The 23355-nt window shown below is 57.8% G+C and overlaps 1 protein-coding gene, 1 non-coding gene and 2 pseudogenes across 2 annotated transcripts, besides 4 other annotated features; all 4 read left to right on the top strand.

Moving 5' to 3' along the window:
- Positions 1–2325: part of a mobile genetic element that runs on past the window's edge.
- Positions 1–23355: part of a sequence feature (areas not merged during assembly with more than two copies in the genome that could not be assigned to a particular haplotype) that runs on past the window's edge.
- Positions 2053–2284: a mobile genetic element.
- Positions 3038–3108, top strand: Tc00.1047053506675.80. The gene has a single exon (XR_008255373.1). It is a non-coding gene; the product is annotated as a C/D small nucleolar RNA (snoRNA), TB8C3C3 (small nucleolar RNA).
- Tc00.1047053506675.70 (dispersed gene family protein 1 (DGF-1), putative) lies at positions 3709–14052 on the top strand (the record flags this gene model as incomplete). The annotated part of the gene is made up of 1 exon (XM_809365.1): positions 3709–14052. One exon carries the CDS (start codon positions 3709–3711, stop codon positions 14050–14052), a length of 10344 nt encoding a protein of 3447 aa, XP_814458.1.
- Positions 16371–19325, top strand: Tc00.1047053506675.30 (annotated as a pseudogene).
- Positions 19538–19970: a mobile genetic element.
- Positions 20080–22965, top strand: Tc00.1047053506675.20 (annotated as a pseudogene).

Raw genomic sequence — 23355 nt, 5'->3', positions numbered from 1 at the left:
TTCACACTGGAGCCGGACGGGGCCTTAATTTTGGATTGGTCCGTGGTGCCGAAGACGGCGAGGGCGCGTCCCCACCGCGCCTCGCGGTTCGTGAGGACACGAAGGCAGGACGTGTTCGACATTATAAAGCTATGCAGGACACTTCAAGAAAACGAAAAGCTTACGAATATTACGACTGCCCAAGTCGAACGAGCCCTGGTTCCTTGGGATGCCACGGCACATTCCACAAAAAAGGGTGTGTTGAGGCACGCTGCTCCAATCGTGGAGACATACAATTTGGACCCACACGTGGTCTCGCAGTTGGCGGCGCACGTCAATCCGTTCGACCTTCCCAGAATACTGTTTGATATTTGTGGAGGTACACCACACTGCTGACCCAGGTGTTGGCACTGGTCGCGTTGATGTGAGGGGAGAAACGGCGGAAGGGCAAGAACCCTGGCTGAGAGCAGAGGAGTGTTTTTTCATGATTTTTATCACAATCATGCCGCTACAATAACGAGACGCGTGGCGAGGACGCGTATGGCCACTCCACAAGACGAACGAACCATCCCGCTGCAGCAGGTCAACGTGCCCGTATTGAACCTAGAGTGGATCATGAGCCGGTTGAACCCGGCCACCCTGGAGAGGCTCATGCAAGTTTGGGGACTCGTCGGGCGGTCTCCTTTCCCTCCGTCTTCCTCCGGTAAGGCGCGCGAAGGCTCACGGAGGATTTCAGCGGCTGGCGCGCGATTGCTGAAGGAAGCGGGAATTATCGAGGACGCTTTTTCTGCAAGAACAGGCGGATGGATAATACCTTTTTCGGTTGTGAAGGAGAAAACCACCGGTTTACGACGACGGATCGCGTGGCCACGCGACAAGAACAGAGACGACCCTTACGAGGCGAATGTTTCTCTTTTACACATTTCCCATTATTTGCCGCCTGTGATGGCTGAGGCCGCTTCCTGCCTGGATGTAAAGTCGTCCTTCATAATCTCTTTACCGCGGGAGACTCGGCATCCCTTTCGGTGCCGCGTGGAGGACGGCACGCTGGTGGAGCTGACACGGCTCCCAATGGGATACAAGGCCAGCCCAAAAACTCTCCGGATTATTATTATTATTAGCAGTTGCCGAGGCGACGGTGGCTCACCGCCTCTGGGCTGCACCTCCATTGGTGCGTGTCGACGTATGGATCGGTAATATACGCATTGCAGGGTCGAAAAGCGATGCGACATTGTGGGAAGCCCAAGTGCTTCGTAATGCGGCCGGCTGTCACGCCACGATGGAGGAGGACCGCAAATCGGGCGCCACGCAGTACACCTTCCTGTGGGTGCAGTTTGATCACACTCACCGGGTGGTATCCCTGAGTGACAAGTTTGTCCGCTCTGTACGCGCCATGCCGGCGCTTAATTCTTTGACCATCGCGGCAATGGAGGTTATGGCGCTACGCCTTTTGTACGCGGCTGCCGTTTTTTGCACGCGTTTATGCGAATAATACTTTTTTATCAAGGCAGTGCGACGACGATTATCGGCAGTTAACCGGGGAATTGTGCGGGAGACGTCCCCGGCGAACCTTCCACCAGGAGCGGCTGGTTTGGGCGAGAGACTACGACACATCATCGAGAATATAATCGTAGGCGAATGTTCAAGCTCAGGGAGAAGGCATCAGCCGCCATCATCACGGATGCGTCGCTCCATGGATGGGGAGCCGTTTTCATTCCAGATTCAAGCAATGTTAAAACCGCCGGAGGAAAATGGAGGAGGAGTTCTTTTCTTATCATGCAGGCCGAGGTGCGCGCGGTGCTCTTGGCCTTATCGGCCTTTCCCGCCGCCTTGCCACCCACCATGGACGTTTGGGTGGACAATACTTCGCTGCAAGGAGCGGCGAATAAAGGCAGCTCATAATCGCACGCCATGGCGTGGAACCTCGACGGATATATGAGTTTTTGGACTCGCACGGAGTGCGGGCAACTTTTGCCTACGTGCGGTCCGCAGAAAACCCCGCAGACGGCATATCACGCGGTCGTGTTTTTGCACTTCAGGACTTTGTGAAGGGGTGGAACTTGCGGAGGGGATCGGCGGGGTCCTGCGGCTGGAGGACCAAAAAGACTGCCGCTTTGTAAGTAATAATATTTAAATCCTAGCTGAGTACAAAAGATCACTTTAGCGCTCAAAGGAATATATATATTTAATCAGAAGAAAACATTGAGGCAATTAAATGCCTCTGCATTAATCCCCTCTTTTTCCCCTATCTTGTTTGGTTTATATAGATAATTTTAGGATCCGGCCAGCGGCCCAGAAGATTATTCGGGCTTGTTATTTTACTGATTATTGGCAAAAACGGATGATTGGGACACCGCGATTGACCGTGGAGGATGCGTAACAATTGTGTGTTTCACGCCCTCCACTGCAGCGCCCTCTCCTGGGGCCGGGGCACTTCTTCACATCCCTACTTATTGGGCGGATGTGCTCGACGATGGTGGCTGGCGTGCGGCCATGGGAGTTATTTGAGAGTAGTCAATGCCAAAGAAGAAACGGCCACTGCACGGCTTTGCGTTTTTTGTGTGGGTTGCGGTGCCTCCACGTCCTATTGAAATGATGGGGTACTTATTGTATTTTTATTTTGCTTGCGCTGCGCAGCTTCCCTTTCTTGGTCACGGTGACTGCGTGCTCGTCGCACGTGCCGCATCGTCCGCTGTTGTTCCCTCGTTGTGTCGGTGGGGGAGTGGGCGAGCGACGGCTTTGGTGGAGTGGCGCCCTAGTGGGAGAGGGAAGGCACCGACCGCTGCTGAATGCGACAGTCTTTGCCGCAGGCGATCTGGAGGGATGACGTTGTTGCTGCAAACAACTGAGATGGACGAGGGCCGCACTGCGTCTCTTTCCCCTCTCTACATCATTGCAGTTTTCTGCAGACACACACACCGCACGGCGGCGACGCGACCACCATCCGGGCGGCTGCGAGCCAATCGAACTGTGCAATTGGTTTGGGTTATTGTTTTCTGTGACTGAGTTCTGCCGCCGTGCTTCTTCATCCCTTCTGTGTGTAATGCCGTCTGCACGTATGGTGCCGCTGTGTGTTGTGCAATACCGACCCACGTGAGCGAAAAACGACACTCTGACAGCTGGCAACTGGCGAATCCTCCACCCCTATTCCGCGTCAGCACTTTATTTTTTTACGCGCTCGATGGCTGTCGGTTGCGACGCCGCCATGTGAATCTGTCTCGGCTCTTGTGTGTCTTTCACTGCATCGGGACTGTTCTGTGATGTAGCCATTCGGCAACAGGAGCGGTGCCAATGGTCATGTGCCTCCTCTCCGGGATCGCACCACTCGGCATGGTGGTTGTATGGAGCTGCGCGGGCGGTGGGAGGGCGATGGTGTCACTGGCGTGATTGTGGCGTCTGTGCTTTTTTGTGTCGGTGGCTGTGCATTGGTGGGGACTGTCTGTGGCTGGATGCTTCTGCGTGCCAATTTCTTTATTTGCTGTTGTTTCTGCCCTCCTTTCCTCCGATCAAGCAGATAGAGGTACTTTTGATTGACCACCACAACTATCGTTTCAAGCTATTAGGGATTAATTGCACTATTAGGATAAGCAGTAGTGGGTTAACGATATATAGGAATTCTGTTACTGGATTTGCCATTTGTAGAAAGGGATTTGCTAAGCAGGAGTTACGGTCGACTGGGCGAGTGCGACACACCACGGCAGCCCTGTTGATATCTGTTTGGGTCTGTGGATGTGGTCTGCGGTGGGTGCGTATCCGTGCAGCCGGCACCGTGTACGGCACATGGCCATTGCGGCTGTGCGTGTGGCGCTGCTCTTTTTGTTGTCGCTGGTTGCGGCGGCGGCGTGGATGCCCGCGGTGCGTGCGGTGGTGTTGCGACTGCGGGGCGGCACGGTGGACAGAGCCATCACGGTGGGCCGCGCCGTGGACACGGTGCTGATGGACGGCGTGTACGTCACGAACGGCGTGGCTGTTGTGTTCGACGTGCCTGCGATGCTTCCCGGTACACTGCGCATCGAACTGAGGAACTGCGTGTGCGACGGCGGTGCGCAGATCTACGTGCGGGGCTACAGCGGCGAGCCGGCGAGTGACCGGAGCCTGGAGGTGAGCGTGAGCGGGCTGTCCGGCGACTACTGCTCGCTTGTGTTTGTACACAACCTGCCGGCACACACGAACGTGACGGTCCGTGACTCGACGATTGTGACAGCGGGGCCGATGCGCTACTCCCAGCTGAGCGGACTGACGGACGCTGTGGCGTCGCCGCTTTTGCTGCACGCGAACTCGCTGTTGCAGACGCAGCTGCGTGTGAGCAACACTGTGCTGAGGTCGTTGCAGGCGGGCGGGTCGGCGGTGTACGTTGGCGGCGGCATGGACCTGCTGTCGAGCGCGGTGGTGCTTGACGGCGTGTTGCTGGAGGCGTCGGGCGGTTCGACCGCTTCCGCGATGCGTGTGGCGTCCTCGTCGCGTCTCAGTCTGCGGAGCCACTCGGTGTTCTCCGTGACGAACGTCTCGGTTGTGAGCAGCGGCGGCGGCATTGTGCTTGGCGAGCGCCTCGCGGTGTCTGATTCGGTGCTGCGCTTCGTGGGCGTCGAGGGGTCTGTCGCGTCGTCGCTGGTGCGCTGCGACGGTGGAACGATCGGTGACGGCGGGTGGCTGGAGCTGCGCGACGTGTGGGCGGTGGGCGAGACGTCGTCGGTGGCGTCGCTGTCGGGTGTGACGCTGAGCGGCGGCGCCGTGTCGATTGCGCGCTGCACTGCCACCGGCGCGACGCTTGTCTCCGGGCCGACGATCACGAGCGGCGCCGTGTCGGTGCAGTGCAACCGTGCCGGCGGCCGGGTGCTGCGGAGCAGCGGCGACTACCGCATGGCCGGCCTGCCCTCCGTGAGCGTGGTGCCGTGCGACGGCTGTGCGGCTGCGCTGGCGTGCTTCGATGCGCTGACGGCGTCGTTCTCTGACTGCGTGTGCGGCTGCCGTGCCGGCGGCGTGGGCGAGGCGTGCCTGCCGTTCGACGTGCCGCCTGCGAGGTCCGGCGGCGGTGCGGAGGGCTGCGTGAGTGGCGTGACGCTGACAGAGTCCGTGACGGTTGGCGGCGGGCGGGCGACGGCGTGCTTCGACTCGGTGGTGTTCAGCGGGCCAATCACTGTGGCGGTGGACCTGCGCTCGATGGACGCGTTCGCTGACGCGCTGAACGTGACGCTGCGCCACTGCGTGCTTGCGGGCGGCGCGCAGCTGCGGATTGGTGGCCTCAGCGAGAGCACGTCTCGCCTGATGCCCCACGCCCTTGTCAACATGACGAATGTGACGTCGCTGGAGGGCACGATCGTGCTGCATGGCGTGATGCCGCTGCACTCGAGTGTGCTTCTGGCGAACTCAACGCTGCGCGCGACGGTTGGCGGGTCGCAGTACGTGCAGACGGCCCCTGGCCACGAGAGATCCCGGTACGGCCCCGCGCTAGTCCTGGACGGTTTCCGTCTGCTGTCGACGCGGTTTGTCATGACGCGGTCGACGCTGGCGTGTGGCGGGGGCTCGTGCGCTGCGATCCTCGTGGAGCGCAGCCTCGTCGTGAACCTGTCCAGCGTCTTCTACATGGACAACTGCGCTGTCCTTTCGCGGACGCATGTGATGCGCGGTCTTGCGTCGGAACTGCGTGTTGCCGACGGCTCCGTGTTCTCCATACAGAACAGCTCGTGGAGTGCGCCGAGCACTGAATACTTCAAAGGCGCGTATTTATTCAAGGATTTTGTTGTGGATGGCGGCAGCGTGCTGCAGATTTTGTCCAGCACTTTCCGTCTCGGCTTCGCCATGCTCATGGCAAACTCGCTGACTGTGACTGGCGGCAGCTGGCTGGTGCATCGCGACAGCGAGTTTCGCACCGCCTACGTCGTGTACGTGGTTGCCTACGACGGCGTGACGTTCCGCGATCAGAGTGTGTGGTCGATACTTGACAACAACTTCACTTACGGCTCGTACTTGTCAACAACTGTAAGTATGACAAGAAACTGGTCACCACCATCCGACACGCGCCCGACCATCTACGGCATGTGCAACGAGGCAAGGGGCTCTCCTGTGACGGATTACCAAGAAGAGCTCAATATTGGGACGCCCGTGACGGTGTTGGACTGTGGCGCGTGCACCGTGGACGCTGTGTGCTTCGCTGCGAGGACGAGCAGCATCAGCGGCTGTGAGTGTGTGTGCGCTGCTGGCGGCCACGGCGAAACGTGTCTGCCAGCAGCGGTTCCGGACGGCCTTGGACCGCTCCCGCTCCTCGAAGCGGACGACACGGAGGTCCGCTGCGTGCACGGTGGCAGCATCAGCTCTTTGGACGATCCTGATCCCGGTGTGCGTGGTCTGTGCTTTGTCAACGTGACCTTCACCGCTGCGATTGCGCTGGACCTGTTGCATTTTGACGCGCCAGAACAAACACTCAACATCACGCTGCTGCAGTGCGTTCTCGTAGGCCTGTCGGTCAAGGGAAGTGGTGTGCGAGTGCACGTGAACGTGACATCCTCGATGCTGGATTCTGGTGAGTTGGCGTTTGAGGGTGACTTTGGCACGAGCTCCCAGATACTGGTGGCGGGCAGCTCGCTTGTGACGACTTCGAGCCACGCCATTTTATTTTTAAAGGTTTTTCTTGGTGTGAACTCGACGCTGCTGCTGCTTGACAACCGCATCGAGGGGAATCGGTACGCAATTCATTTCAGCATTGCTGCTGTTGTTGATGGCGGCGGAATCATTGTGAAGGGAAATACGCTGAGTACGATAGAGAATGACGGTGAGGAATCATCCGTTTGCGTTACTTCTGTTGATGTGAGGAACGGCGGCCACATTGACGTGGAAAACAACACGATGAGCTCGGTCAATGGCGTTATTCTTTTTGGGGATACCGCCGTGAGCTCCGCGGGGCTGCTGCGAGTGGCGGACTGCACCTTCGTTGGCAGGAAGGAGAGTTTTGATTCCACGCTAGTGTATTTGGACGGCTCGGTGACACTTCGGGGTGGAGCGCAGTGGCGTGTGGAGGGCAACAACGTAAGTGCCGCCTCAATAATAGGTATGTTGCGTCCCCAGCACAAAATTCAGCTGTTAGGCAACGGCACCACTGTGGTGCTTGCAAACAACCGTCAGGTGGAGGGAAGTGCAGTCTTTGCCAAACTTCTTCCACCGAACACGATTGTGGCGTCGCCCGCGCGGTTTGTGGTTGGGTGCAACCTGCAGGGCGGTGAGGAGGTGTCGTACGACGGCGTATTTCCGGGGGCAGTGTTGTTGTTCGGGTGCGGCACATGCAACGACGACGCGGCGTGCTACATGCCCGGGACGGAGTCGGTGGACCGCGGCTCGTGCTCGTGTAGCTGCAAGGACGGATGGCATGGCGCGTCGTGTCTTCCCTTTGAGGTGCCCGACACTTTTTTGCCGCCCTTGCCGGAGAGAGCCGTCGACGGCGACACGAGCTGCGTGGTGAACCAGACGCTGACGAACGTTACGCTGAACATGTGGAAGACGCACCACTGCTACGTGGGTGTGACATTCAGCGGTGTGGGTGCTGCGTTTACGTTTTCATTCGACAGTATGCCGCTGCATCTCCCCATCAACATCACGCTCACCGGGTGCACATTCCGTGACGGTGCCGCGCTGCAGTTTGTTGGAGATGTTGAGGCGGCCGAGTCAGCTGGCGTCCTGATCCGCGTGAGCCAGGCGGTGATGCGATCCTCTGTTGTTGTGTTTGCACTTGCCTTCCCGCAGCACTGCGACATTGCCGTCACGGAGGTTGATGCGGTGCAGTCTTCTGAGGTCCATCTGCCGGATGCAGTGAACAACAAGCTGAGCGTATTTTTACTGAAGAACGTCTTGTTGAGTGCGTCGACGCTGCTGGTCAGCAACGTAAATGCGCATGCAACGAAGCGTGATGCGTTTGGTTTTTACTCGACCGGGACGCTGACGCTGGTGGGTGGCAGCTCGCTGTACGCGCGGTACTGCAGCTTCGAGGAATACACACACTTTTTTTACTTGGATATCCTCAGTGTCAGTCACCGCTCTGTTTTTGCGCTGCTCAACAATACAATGGCCTCCGGAACGAGCCTATTGTATCAGCACTCCCGATTCAGCGTGTCGGATCACAGCGTGTTGCGCGTAGTGGGGAACAGCGGTTCCGTGTCCTACGCCATCTATTCACTAAACTCGTGGACCGTCCAGCGATCAAGCTGGTTGGATTGGCGTGACAACGACGTGGGTGTGGGTGCGATGTTCTACGACACTGAGTCCGCTTTTGTGAGCATTGACGGCGGCAGTGTGGTGACGCTGACGGGCTGCAAGATGGGCTCGACGGGGTTGTCGGGACCTCTTCTATCGCAGGCTGTCGCCGGCTACCGGTTCGTTGCTGGGTGTCTTATTGTCGCGGGACGTGTGGTGACGACGGCGGCAGAACTGGCGCTCCACGGCATCACCAACGTGACGACGGTTGCTGCGTGCGGTGAGTGCATGAAGGAAGGCGACTGCTTTGCACCGCTGACGACGGCGGTCATTGACTGCAAGTGCCAGTGCGCTGCTGGAGGGCGCGGCGATGTGTGCGTCCCGGCGCCTGTGCCTGCTGGCCCGCCACCGCCACCACTGCCATCGCCGCTACTACCCACGCCGCCACCGCCGGTTGGTGAGTGCATCAGCGACATGGTGTACCCCGAGGTGGCGCAGGCAGTGGGCAGCGGGCTGTCGTGGCTGTGCTACCGCAACGTGACGTTCAGCGGGGGCGGCATGAGACTGACGGTGCTGCTTGGGGGGATGACGGGCGACGTGGCGAATGTCAGGTTTGATGGATGCACGTGGAGGGACGGCGCCGTGCTGTTGCTGTTGGGCAACGCGTACGCCGCTGTTGGGGCGCTGAACATCGTCGTCACCGGCAACACATTTAGTGACGCGCTGCTCAGCCCGGAGGGTGGGTTTCCACCGCGCACGAACATCACGATCAGCGGGAACCGCTTTACGGTCACGAGGCTGGTCCCTCGGTCGGGTTTGTTCCTTAGGGGCCCGTCGTGTGTTGCGATGAATGAGCTGGCGATCAGCAAAGACTCCGCGGTGGTGCTGAGCGGCAATGTGTTTCAGAGCGTGAGGGCATCGTCAAGCGCCATTTACGTTGTCAGATCTGCGCTGAGGGTGTCGTGGCACTCCGTGTTTGCAGTGATGGGCAACACGTTTCACATGGCTGGCGGTGATGGTACGCTGATATATCTTAAAGGACCTAGCCAGTCCTTGTCGCTGAGTGTGCTGAACAACTCTGCCGTGGTGATCCGAGGCAATCTTGTTTCGATGCCGGTGAAGTACTTCATTTTATTTTTTGGGGCCTCACGGGTGGAGTCTCTTTCAGCGGTTGTATTTCAGGGCAACGACATGCAGGGAAGCTCGGCTGTGTTTTATCCAAGCTACTCCCCCAAAATCTACTACAACTCCTGGCTGCAGTTGAGCGGCAACCTCTGCCGTGAATCCCCATCGGATGCCTTTGCTGTTTTTAGCCCCACGGTGAATGTCCGCGACTCCACGGTGTCTGTGTCCGGCAACCAATTCATGTCCAGCACGGTCACGCCGACGGTGCTGAGGATATTCACCGGGCCCCGCGATATCACAAACAGAGCGATTGTGGCCGCGTGCAACACTGTGAACGGCGGTGAGAGAGTGAAATACAGCATCCCGTCCGTGTACAATGCCACTATCCTGAGCTGCAGCGACCCATGCGCCCTTGCGGCGTCGTGCTTCCCTGCGTACACGACGACGGCCTCGAGTGATGGCTGCGCCTGCACGTGCGCGGAGGGCGGCCATGGCGATGCGTGCCTGCCCGTCGCTGTCCCCGAGCCACCGAGCACCGACGGCGCCGACTTGTGCGTGCGTGACGTGCGTGTGGATGTGGAGGTGAACGTCAGTTTCGGGACGTCGTTGGTGTGCTACATTGGTGTGACCTTTGCGGCAGACGTCGTGGTGGACGTGGAGTCGATGTCAGGGAGCGTGCGCAAAGTGACGCTGGCGGACTGCACGTTTGTGCGCGGAGCGAGCCTGTACGTTGTTGGGTGGCGGTCCGACCCGCCTGCTGGACAGCGCGCCGATGTGTTGATCAGCGGGCTTGAGTCGCGCTCCGGCGGCGGCGTGCTGGTGGCGAACCGATTTTCGCCGGGCTCGCGCGTCGCTGTGGTGGACTCGGTGCTGATCGCAGAGAAGCGTGTTGCGTATCGTGGCGCCTACGGCCTTGGCGACGCGTCCGCGTGCCTCGTGCTGCACAGCGTGGGTATGACTGGGAGCGTGCTGACCATCGCGCGCACGCAGGTGGCGGCTGTGTTCCGTGACGCTGTTGGCGTGTTGGTGGTTGGCGGCGTGGCGCTGTCGTCGCGCGGTGCGCTGTACGTGGACGGGCTGTTGGTGCAGACGGCGCTGGGGCTGTGCGTGTCGGTGGAGGGCGGTGTTGCGGCCAGCGGCGGCTCCGTGGTGGCGTTTGTTGACAGCGGCTTTCTGCTGTGCAAGCACGCGTTGTCTGTGCGTGGGGCTGTGAGCGTGTCGGGCTCCGCTGTGGCGCTTGTGCGGAGCGAATTCTTGTTGACGGAGGACTACGCGGTGGCGTTTTATTCGACGGTGAGCCTGGCCGACGGGTCGATGCTGCTGGCGAAGGGCAACGTGCACGACGGCGTCTCGAGGGAGATGCTCCACGCCGCTGGCGCCGTGACCGCTGCTGGGAGCACGCTGAGCTTTGTGTGCAACCGAGCGCTGCTGCCGCGGATGCTGTCGGTGAGCCTGTCGCTCTCGGCTGGGGCGCATGTGAGGGTGGCGTGCAACGACGCTGGTGGCCGTGTCCTGTCGACGGCGGAGGAGTACGCAGCGGCTGGTTTTGGCGACGCTGGGAGCATCGACGTTGCTGGGTGCGACGCCTGCGAAAGGGACACACACTGCTACGCGCCCGGGACGGCGTCTGCGAGCATGAGGAACGGTGTGTGCGTGTGCGCGTGCGGCAGCGGCGGGTACGGCGAGGCATGCGTGCCTGTGGGAGCTCCCGCACTGCCGCCCGCTGTGGGCACTGCGTCTAGTGTGTTCTTCCGCGAGGGCGTGACGATGCAGTCGGTGTTCGTTGTGCCTGGCGGTGCGAGCGAGGTGACGCTGCGCCACGTTGTGCTGGACGGCGTGAGTCCTGTGCTCTACGTGCCGTGGATGGCGCGGGACGGCGTGCGGATCGTTGTGCAGAACGTGTCGCTGCGTAACGGCGCCGTGCTGTACGTGATGGGCGGTGGAGCGCTGCGCGGTGCGGCGGGGAGCGACGAGAGCGGGCCGGTGGAGCTGTCGGTGTGCGACGTGGAGGCGCTGAACGGTGCGCTTGTGCTGACCGGCACGTTCCCTGCGGGGTCTGTGCTGACGGTGACGGACTCCCTGCTGGTTGCCGCGAGGTCGACGCCGCTTGTGTATCTTCCCGGCTCGCAGTCCTCGCCGTACGCACCGGTGCTTGTGCTGTCGGGCCTGCGTCTTGTGCAGTCCGTGCTGGTTGTGTCCGGCGTGGCCCTCGTGACCGTGGTGACTGGTGGGCGGACGGTGGTGGTGGACGGCGCCGTGCTGGAGCTTGTCGGTGGCGGTGTCGCGGTGGACGCGGCTATGTTCGGTGGCGAATATGCGTTGTACGCGAGTGCGCGCGTGGTGGCGTCGGGGGGCGCTGTGCTGCGCGTGTCGGGGAGCCAGGTGTACGCCGCGCATGGGTTGGTGTTTGGCAGCGGTGTGGAGGCCAACGCGTCCGCCGTCGTATTGAACGACAACGCCGGTGCGCTGACGGATGGCGCGCTGCTGGTGCTGCGGGGGTCGGCGTCGTTTGTTTCCGGGTCGTGGCTGTCGGTGCGCGGCAACAGCATCAGCGGCAGGCTCCTGTCGGTGCCGTCGTACCCGCGCAGTGCGGACCTTGTCCAGAGCACACTGACACTCTATGGGAACGCTGGCAGCGGGCCCGTCGTGATGGACGGCGCCGTTGTGCTTGTAGGCACCGGCCGAAGGTTCGTCGTGGGGTGCCTGACGCTGAACGGGCAGGCGCTACAGCCGATGGACTACAGGTCCGCCGGCATCATCGGGAAATTCCGCTCCGTGGCGTGTGGCGTGTGCGATGCCGACGTGCACTGCTTTGCAGCTGCGACGAGGGCGATTTCGGTGTCGTGCGGCTGCCGCTGTGCTGAGGGCGGGTACGGGCGCGACTGCCTGCCGGTGTACCTGCCGCACGTGGACGGGTGCAACCGCACGCCCGCTATGCCGCTGCTGAGCCACACGGCGACGCTGACGGAGACGCGCAGCCCGACACCAACGTGGACGGTGACTCCTAGCGCAACGAACTACAGTCCGACGCATTACGGGCCGACGGAGACCCCGCAGGTGACGGAGACGGTGGCGCTGTCGCCCACGCGGACCCCGACGGCGTCGGTGAGCAGCACGCTGTGGTGGAGCGAGGTGGCGTGCCCGACGCTCGCAGTGACGACGACGGCGGCTGGTGGGAGCCTGACGCAGAGCGACATCCGCGGCGGTGGGAGCGCCGTCCCGACGCTGCTGATGGTGGCGCTGCCGCCGCCGTTTCGTTGGGCACGCGACCCGCAGCTCGGTACGCACCTGAGCTTTGTGCCGGTTTCGACGGCGCAGCCGCGCGGGTTTGGCGGTCCGTGGGGAGCGATGCTGCGCAATGCGACGTGGGTGCGCAACGCGACGAATCCGTCCACCGTCCTGGAGCTGGCTGTGCCCGTGCACCGCGGTTACTTCATTGCTGCCGACGAGACGATAGTCATTCGCTGCGACGCTGCGGCGGTGTTCGGCGGCTGCAAGGGAGTGCTGCTTGGGTCCTTCACGATCAGGTCTGACACGCTGCCCGCCGCTGCCAGCGCTCTCTCGGCGGTCACCAGCGTTGTTGCGGGTGCGGCGGCTGTTGCCGTGGTGGTGACCGGAGGGCTGGGCTCCGTCCTGGAGATGCAGGCGCTCGGCGTGTTGGCGAGGATGTCATGTGCCTCGGCGCAGGAGCGTGCGAGCACCGTTGCGCTGCCGTACTTCCTGTCGGTGTTCGCTGCCCTTGACCCGCTGTGGATGGTGGTGGGCAACGCGCTGCTGGCCGCAGTGTTCGGGTGCGTGCACTGCGGTGTGACGGCGGCCTTCCAGCGGTGGCGCGGCGTGGACGCGGCGAGTGCGTGGGCGGCGATGCGCTTCCCGAGCCTGACGTACGTCGTGGCGCACGCGATGCACCTCGGCATCTTCTTCGGCTCCGTGCTTGCACTGGCGATGCCCGGCGCCCGCGTGCAGCACCGCGTGATCGGTGTCGTTGGCGTGCTGTACGGTGCGGCGTTCCCTGCTGGCGTGTGCTACTTGATTGCCCGCCACGTGGGCGCGAGCTTCACGAAGTACTGGCAGTTTTTGAGGAAGCCGTTGCACGAGCGCCTGCTGTACCCTGTCGGGTATTGGCACCCTGCGGCGCAGCAGCGGATGTACGGCGGCATGCTGACGAACATGAGGGGCAGCCACGTGTACTGGTGCGTGTTCCAGCTGTCGGTGCTGTGTGTGGTGTGCCTGATTGCTGCTGTGCACCCGCCCGTGGGAGGCTGCCACGTCCAGTACTTCTGCATGGCGGCCGTGCTGCTTGCGGGCGCGGGCGTGATTGCCTTCACGAACATGATGCGCTCGTCTTTCCTGACGGTGATGCGCGTGGCGAGCTTTGTGCTGCTTGCGGTGCTGTGCGTGGTCAGCGCGGCCAACCATCTTGTTCCGAGCGACGGCGGTGCGAGGGCGTACGCGGCTATCGTGCTGCTGCTGGCGACTGCAGTGCTTGCGGTCACTGTGTACGGTGTCGTTGTGTGGTACGCGGAGGACCGCCACTGGCAGGAGCTGCGCGAGCCGCGGCGTGGAGGGCTGGAGGCGCTGCTGCGCGATGACGAGGAGAGCGACGAGAACACGCAGAAGCTCCACGACATGACGTCATCGTCGTACGCCTCAGGCACCACCGCTGCGTTGTCGTACCGACCACCCGCACCGCCGTTGCAGTCCGTGACCGGTGACACCCGCTCAGACGCTCTGAGCTTGTTCGACGGTGCATCCATTGCGAGCTGAATAATTGATCACGTCCTCCTGGACAGGTGAAGATGCTCTGCTTGAAGAAAAATTTAGCGCAGTTTTTTTTTTTTAGGTGGAAGGGCTCCGACCCCAACAGTACCGGTACGCGGCGAGAAGGCACAGCGCACCTCGCAGATGCGGCATGACGTAGACGCTTCTGGCGGGTATCTTTTTTCTTTCCATTATTGATAGATTGATTGGGTGATTGCTTCTTGCTTTTATTTTATTTTATCGATTATCGACGAGAACGGATTATTACACTATCACGCTAGCCCGGGGCGGATGCGGAAGGGGTGTGTGCGTGTGTTTTGCGCCCCTCGCTGCCGCACCGAGTATGGGGGCTGCTGCTCTCTCTATTTCATATCTGTACTCAATATTTAGGACGTGCCCGACGGCGGTGGCTGGTGTGCGGGCCATAGGATGCATTCAGGAAAACGTTAGGGAAAACAATCGATGAAGCCCTTCTGTGACGCGTCACCTCCTGGAGGTTGTGAGTGTGCGTTGCTGGCTGACATGAGGGAGGGCGTGGGGGCCACGGCTGTGCGGCTGCGCAGCCACCCATCGGACTCCGCCCCGACCGCGTCATTGATTGTTGGTTTTTGTTGGTTTGTTTCTATTTTTTGTGCGGGTGCCTGCAGTGACTCTCCCTCCTGTTGCACGATGACTGTGTGGGAGGGCATGCCTGCCGCTCCTTATACTTCTGGTGTTGTGTAGAAGGAACAGCGAGAGAAGGAACGAAGAATTATGCGGATTGATGTATTACTTTGTGTATGCGTATATGTATCGATGTACTTCTGTGGATTATTTCACTATTTCTTCCTTCTCTTTTTTTCTTTTTACGTCGCTCCACATGTGTCTCAGTGTTTGCTTTACTACGGCCACACGCGGGTAGCTTGAGCCGCGGATGTCTTTTTCTTTTTGATGTCATTTTGTGTTGGGCAATAACGCGGGCACGTTTGTCAAGCATCCACTCCCCACGGCATGCTGCCTGATATTTTGGATTTATCCCCGATGTAACGCAGGCACCACCGCCGTGGCAGGCATGGGAATTAAGATGGAACGCGGGGCAGCGAAAGATATTGTGCGGCACATGTGTCTGTCGCATTTGTTCTGTCGAGGAGGTCTTCAATGTGGAAGAAGAGGGATGCACATTGTACGATTCCGAGGCTTGGAGGAGTTATTGCCCTGCCCCTCTTTTATTATTATTTTGTATGATGCCTGGTTCCCACCCGTGTCTGCCTCGATTTGCCTCCCTGAGTGGAGCTGCGCCGTGGCCATCCTTTTGGTTGTTTGCGGGAGGAAAAACACATTGCGAGCGACGAAACCACAAGTCATGCATGCGGCGTCCAGGGACGTACGTATTTGAGGTGGGGTGCACATATGTGGATGTCGTGTGGGACGAAGCGGGGGTTGACTGCCCAACCGTCGCTCCTTTTCTGGAGAGTGTGCTCCCCTTTTTGATTTGTTGCCCTTTTGCCTCAAGGCACGGCGGGATTGGACAGCACCGTCCCACGAAAGGTCCTGCACACATGCACACTCTCATGCCACTGTCGCCCCCGGAGTGGGGTGTAAAACCCAAATTTTACCTGCCTTTTGCATTGACGCAATTATTTATTTATTAACTGACGCCGTTCTGTCCGGCGTGTCACTTTGATTGGATTGTGTGGGAATGCCCGCCAACACCATCAAACAAAACAGGCTGACGACTTCACGTATTTAAATGCCATCTTGCGCGCAAGTATTTTTTTCACATGTTCAGTTGATGTGCACTCGAGCAGCGAGGGATTTGGAACTATGCGTGCGTGGGATTTTTCCTGCCATGTGAACTGCGGGCAGCACCGAGGGGCTGTCACTTTGACTCCGCAGACTTGTTGTGTCTTTTTGGGGGGGTTGGCAGGGAAATTCCATGCAGCCAGCTACTGCTGGTGTGTCCCCAAATGTTGTCACTCCATGCGAATAATGTGCTTCAGCGAGTGAGGGTGTTGGTTGGTTTGTGTGCACTCTGATTCTGTTTGCTACCTTGTGCGGGCACGCAACGCTTGAGTGGTGGGAAAATGGAGCGGGGCGACGCATGGCTGCGTCCCGCCCATCGTTCACTGCAAGATGGTGTGGTGCACATTGTGGTGTTGACTCTGCGATGTGACTGCGGTCTCCTGCGCGGCAATGGCGGTGGGTGGAGGAGAGTGTTGGCCCGCGGCGGGACGGTGGGATCGTGTTTTCTTTTTATTCTTTTGTGAAGGTGCACACTTATTTTCAGTGTTAGTGATAGGGAAAACAAACAGAAAACGTGAATCATAAAATATAAAAGGGCGATAATGTTGCGGTGTTGTGGCCGATTGCGCGTTGCGTTGCTGCGGGGCGGTGGGCCTTGACTGCTTCACCGACAGGCGTTGCAGTGCGGCTGCATGGCGCGCCGACCGCCCCGCCGTGCGAGTGCCACGCCCAATGCCATTGGGACTGCGGGAGGAAACAGCCGCGAGTGTCCTTTGGAGCCAGCGGCGCCTGCTGGCCGCGGTTGGGCGGTGCGAGTGGGATGCTTCACCGCACGGGTGTTGTGATGGCACCTCGCCGTGGCTCCGGCGATGTTTCCGACGCTGCGACTCGCAGAGGGGTGAAGGGAACGCAGCAACCGCAGTGGACCATGAGCAGCAGCGTAAAGGACATTCTGCTGGAGGGAGACACTCTCAGGACCGACATGAAGCTGAACGATTTCCTCCGGAGCAAATTGGGCGATGAGTGGGTTGTGAAAAAAAAATGGGAACGTCATTATGGAGACGTTTGTTCAGGAGCCGGATGCTTACGTACAAGACCAGCGGCATCTTAGAATTATTTTTAATTTAACAGAGTACCAGGTGTACAAACTTCACCACGAGGGTGTGTTCTCGCTCGAGCAGTGGAGGGACTATGAAGGAAAGGATACGGTCACTCTTATTGCAAGGGGAAAACTAAACGCAGCCCTCACTCAGATAGTAAAAGTAGAACGGCGTGAGGCAGAAATGAAATTTACCATTTCCACCACGATCGTAGATGTACTGTTTAAAGGAAGGGTTCGCGTCAAGGAAAAGAAGCTGAATGATTTTCTTACGATGGAATTGGGCGGCAGGGGCGTTGTGGACACCAATCGGGATGTCTTACTGGAGGAGTTTTTCAAGGACCCCACGAGGTATATCCGTGATAAGGGAGCGTTGGAAGAAATGCAGATGACCGATGCTTATGCGGGGATGGAGAGGGCTGTGAGGGTGAAATGAATATGGAGGAAGATATAAAGAACCTCCACTATAATCATGTAAGTGCGCTGCTGGGATGGTCATTAGCCACTCCGGAGGTAAAAGAAAGTGTTCATGGCATCATTAAACGGTTTTTGGATGCAGCCCTTGAGGAAGTGAGGAGCCCAATGAGGATGAGTGCAGCGATGAAAATGGAGGGATTGTACGAGTCTGTGTACAATGCGAGGTGGCACCATGTCGTGGAAATTCCCGACGGCGATGAGCGAAAGAAAAAGGGGACGGTAATGGAGGTGAAGAAGGGGGAACCACCGCAGTCATGGACGTACAAGGCAGTTGGCGAAACTTTCGAAAAGGATGACGGTGCGCAGCAGTCCGGTGCAGCACGTCTCAGGCTGATGGTGCTCACCTCGGACAGGGGATGACTGTACTCGTGGTATACGATACAGGATTCCTCGAAGGACTTTTTCGTTAACTGCGAGGTGGATCGAGTGTGGCAGATCGTCCTTGACGATCTCACCGAGTGGCTCAGCAATTCTGACTTGACTCTCAATTCTTCACCCGTGCGGCGTCTGTTGATCGGGACGCCCGGGATCGGGAAGTCGGTGGCTGCCAGCTCGTACCTCCTCTACCAGCTGCTGCACTGCGATGTGGACAAACTCCAAGTGGTTGTCCACTGTTTTGGAGAAACGGCGTACGTGTTTGACAAGACCACCAAAACCGTGACAAAATACATGGGTAACTTAACATCCAAGAGTGTTTTGTATGGTTTGTGGAAGAGTGGGATGAAAGGGTACATTATTTACGATGTGGCAAGGAAATGAACACCGCCCGACACAGGTTTTGCACCCCCAACCGGATGGGGCATGATTGTGGTGTCATCCCCAAAGGTAAGCAACTATGATGAGTGGGCGAAGCAATTAAAAGCCGAACGAATCATCGTGAATTGTCCCGACGAGACGGATGTGAAGGCGATGTGTGCGTGGATGAAGCGTGACGAGACTCCAGAGAAAAAAGCGGGATACTGGAGGATGGTCAAAAGACACATGTCTCTTTTGGTACCGATTCCACGTCACATCTTCGATGCGGATGAATGTGGAAAACGCACGCAAGATGTTGAGAGGGCCTTGGAATGGATCAATATTGGGGATCGAGGAAAGTACTTTACACAGGGGGAGAGAAAAAATGGCAATCCGAGGATCCGTCCCACAAACTTTTGAGGATTGTTCGCGTAAGAGAACATGGCCCATTTGAGGACTTCGCTAATGCACCTATATGTACGTATCTTGGGGTTTTAACGTTATCTCGTTTGGCAAGGGTAATGAGTCCGCATGATATTTTTTTCCTCGTATTGGGGATGAAGAATGTTCTTCAATCTGAGGCCTTGGAAAAGTATTCTTTGAGCGTCTTCTTGATTGAGAATTTTGTCACCTCCATAGTGAGGGATCTCAAGGAGCTGCCGCCACCATCGCCTTCCAAACCACGGTCCTCGGTGCTAACGTTAAACCCTCATGGCTACCCCACCGAGGCAGCTGCAATAACTGAACTGAAGCTCATTGATCGCCTGCAAGAATTAAAGTATCGGGTGCTGTGCATGCCGACGTCCCCAACCTTTCCGCTGGTGGACGGCTTTTTCTTTTTGAATTCACCGCGGAGGACGCTGGCTGGACTGCAGATGACTAGGGCACATGCTCACCACACGACAACCAGCACTGTGCGGCAGTTCACTGAGTATCTGTCGTGGTTCTTTACGAATTGGGAGGAATTTGCTCAGGGTTTGTCGTGGGAGATGATTTATGTGCAGCACGCATTCAGCACAATGATATCAAAATGGCAGAGATGTGTTCCCGTCAATCCCAATAATGAAACCGACGCTGAGAAAGAGATTGTGGCGTTCTGGGACGGAAGGTACACCAATACCAGTTTGTGTTAACACGTGGTTTTTTAAGTAAAGTCCGAGAAATGAGAACACAACAATCTTGGGAGAGGGATAGGGAAGAAAGTTGGGAAAATAATTGGGGAACAGAGTGCATTTCGTTCTGGTGAAATGTATTGGGAGTATTTTAACGATTTTTATATGTGTGTGCCTACGGGGTCTAGACAGTGAGTGCCTTTCCTTTCAGCGAGCCGTTGTGATCGGCAGTGCCACACTCACCACACCCTCTTTTCATTTTATTTTATTTTTTCCACCAGAGGCGCATCGTCACTGGAGGCTGTTGCGCACTACAGGGGCCGCAGAATTTCTTTTCATTTTCATGGGATTTTGTGAGAAGAATGCCTGCGAGGGCGGCTGGCTGCCCAAATAAATTCATATCTCGCGCAAACGAAGATATCTCTCCACAATTTTTTCCTCTTCTATCGCACGGTCTTTTGGGAGACCGCGATTGAGGGAGTCGGGGAGCCGACAGCTGCCAGACGAAATTGTTTTTTTATTTTTTATTTTTGCCGTCCCACCCACCCAATTTGTGATCCCCACCTTGTGGCTGGAGGAGCCCAAAGGCCTGCCGCCTCGCGGGGGATAAGTGTTTTTATTTGTAACTGTGCGCAGCAGCCCGCGGCAGTGATTGACGGAATGTGCATATATTTTGGGGGAAACATTGCGGCGAACTCATTGCCTCTCCATTTACCGCTTTTTTTCTCCTGTCCTTTTTGGATAATTTCAGAATCCGGCCAGCGGCCCAGAGGATTATTAAGTTTTGTTTGCCTCTCGGTCTCTCCCTTTTCTTTCTGCCTGTCTTTGACCCCTTTTTCTGTGCATGCAACAAACACACAGTTCAGCATTCAATGTGATGTTCTCCCAATGGAGGCGAAGGCCGTTTTTGCTTCCACCAAACCACGACGCCGTCCTCGCAGCTCCCCGCGACAATGCGGGTGGACGGCAACACGGTGCAGTTGAATTGCCCCCAGCCCCTGAGGGATGCCGGATTTGCGGTTGCTGGGGCCTTGTTTGACGTCGATGTGGCGTTGGACGTGCCGGACGCCAGTACACTCTTCCGAAAATTGTGTGCCACTGCCGCCCCCAACTTTACTCAGGAATGCCAGAACATGGTGGCCTTCAGCTACGGCGTGCGTTCGTCACCAAAGCGACAGCTCATGTACGGCTCTGCAGCTGGAGAAGGATATGCTGCTCGAGTCATCACCGAATTTATTCGGCTGGGCGCCAAAAAGGGCATTTTTGCCCTCTCATGCCGCTTCATTGGGCCAACAGAGCACCGCGCAGACCTTCTTGACGCCGACAACGAGCTCGGAGTTATTGTGGGCTCCGTGAAGGAGGGACCTCGTGTGCGAATGGTGGCGCGAATTCGTGTCCCATTGGCCGGCGACGTTCGAGCGGTGATGGACACTATCGTCAAAGACTATGAGAAATACTTTTCCTCCGTGCTGTGTGAAAAGCAGCCAACGCCTGAGCTGGAGGCAATGCCTTCCTATTTGCCCGACACCGTCGTCCTTCAGCTTTACCGTGATGTTGTTGAGGCGGAGTCTGCATATTACATGGATGCAAACTCCCTGACATTTGTCGCCTTGGGAGATGCCGAACGGCCCGCTTTGTGTGGCATTGATGCCGCCGCGCAGCTACACTACGAAGGGGCCCAACGAGCAGTGGTGTCGGCAGCAGGAATTGTCTCCAGCATTTGCCGCCGTCGTCTGCGCATTCCCTTTGGAAATTCAGAACTCAGTCAGTTGTTGCGCCGAGCGTACAATACGGAAAAAGGCAACCGCAACAATAGCCTCACTGGTTCTACTGAGACGGCTTTATTGGCTCACGCCTTTTTGGATGCCGTGTGGGCGGAGGAATCGTTCCATTGTCTCTCCACGACTCGTCGTGTTGGCAATATTCTCTCGACCGGAATCGGATCCACCACAAGGGATCTTGCCGTTGACAAGTGGCGTCCTGATCAGGGCATCATGGAGTTGCGAGATGAACCCATGATTGCCCGGACCGTGTACGACTACAGGCATTTTGGCTATGAATCCAACAGGCCTATTTCAGGCATAAAAGAGGAAGGGATGAAGCGCGTCAACGCCATTGAGAGCAGCCGTGAGGAGACGCGGGAACGGCAGCCGAGTGTGTTTTGCGAACGTGCCAAGCATGAGGCGGAGAAGATGACCAAAGAGCTTGAGCGGAGAGATGGGGCCACGTTGGACGAAATTGAGAGGACTCTGGAGGCGAAAAAGCGGGAGAGCAGTGCTCTGCAGGCTGACCGCGAAACCCGCAATTGGGAGTACGAGCATACGGTGGAGAAGATCCGAACGAGGAAACAGACCGAGGAGAGTGCCTCGGAGAGGTTGCGGCAGGCGATGCAGCAGCTGGAGCAAGAACTCAGCCTACGGCAGAGCGCCATTGAGACGAGGGAGCAGCAGCTCGAGATGGTTCAACTTGACGGGGCGAGGAGCGAGAGGCCGTCATGCGGGAGCGGCATTCTATTGAGGCGGTGCGAAGGACCGTCCGGGAGGAGCGGCGCCGCCAGCGGAGGCAGTGGATTCATCAGATTACGGAAATGAATGCAAAAGTCCCGGAACCGGTGCGTCCCTTGGCCGAGGAGCGGAAGAAGAAGCGCGAGCAGGCGACAGCCAAGGAGGACGTCGCCGAGAGGGCTCTTGCTGCCGACGTCAAAATGATCGAGGAGTATTTGCCGAGGCTCATTTCCTCTGAGGACATTCCTGTGAACCCGGGCTAGACGGACGCCATTCGACGCCAGTTTGACGAGGTCTTCACGCAAGAGGAACAGACATACTTGGCCGGCGCTGAAGAGGAACAGGCCCGCAAGGAGAGGCTGGGACGAGGACTCGAGGTGTATCGACAGCGTATGCTTGATGAATGCGTGGCAAAGAAAAATGAAAAACTGCATGATGCCGAGGCAACGGAACGCCACCTCAGTTCTGTTGTGGATCGGGTGCTGAATTAATTACGCAACGGGCTCCGTGTGACAAAGATACCGAGCAAGGGCAATGCTCGCACACGCCTATATTTTCTCTCGGAGGACTCCAAACGTATTCATTCCCGTGATCTGGACCATCAGGGATTCCCGTTAAATCGCAAACGGCCTCCAGTCACCATGTGGATACGTGACATCGAAAAAGTTCTCATCGGCCTGTCCACAGCCTCATTTGTGAACTACAGCGGCGAAGCACAGCTGGCAAAGACGCGCCAGGAGGCAGTTTCTGACAATGGGACGCACCGCCATGATCCCACGCAAAACATCACTCCGTCCAGCCTTGGAACAAACAACCACCGCGCATTCGCACTTTTGCTTCGCGGTGGGAAATTACTGGAGGTGTTTGTGAGACTGACAGCGACTGCGAGGCCTGGCTTGTTGCTCTCAAGCGTCCACTGCATTTGGGGACTCCTGCGGAAAGGCTTCTTGAGGAACGACGGGGTACGTGAAGAGACGCGCGTGCGCAGCCGAGCGACAATGACGTGGAAATGCGGTGGGGCGGCCCACTTGACACCCGCAATATGCGAGGATTTGTTTCTTTGGCCCCCGCTGCAGCAGCTCTTTGCGGCGAGCATCACATTCCGCCAGCCCTTTTCCTTCGGGTGGAACAGGAGCCGGCTGAAAAGCCTGAAAGGCGCACAATAACCGCCTGTGGCATCCGAGTTTGCTCGGGCCTGGATCTGTTCCGCTCTGGCCGACTTTACGACTACTTGTGCGAAAAGCGTGTCGTTCCGCCTCCGTACTAATGCCGTGGGATCTTTTATTGTTTTTCTTTTTTCTTCCCCATGGCTATTTGTGGTTTCCTTGTGTGCTCTTTTGGATGTATTGAGGCGGCTGGTTGGAGAGAGGCTAACTGCCGCACAATTTTGTGTGAAGAGGACTTTTGAACCCCACGTGTTTGGGTTATTAGCGAGTGAAGCGAAGAAAAAAGGGGAAATGATGGTCACCACCAGTACTACCGCTGCTGCTGCTTTTCTTTTCTTTGCTGCCTGTTTGAAATAGGCTATCCATCATTTCTTGTGGGTGTTCCACACTCTTCTTCTTTTTCCTCTGTTTCTGGATGCGTGTTTTTAGCACCGCCGTTGTGGGACCATTGCTTTGCCAACATGCATACGGGGGTGGTGCTCCTTCCCATAGGT

This window comes from Trypanosoma cruzi, assembly GCF_000209065.1.
Source record: "Trypanosoma cruzi strain CL Brener chromosome Unknown tcruzi_1047053506675, whole genome shotgun sequence".
In the NCBI taxonomy this organism is placed as follows: domain Eukaryota; phylum Euglenozoa; class Kinetoplastea; order Trypanosomatida; family Trypanosomatidae; genus Trypanosoma; species Trypanosoma cruzi.
This window is presented reverse-complemented; position numbering and strand designations above follow the sequence as displayed.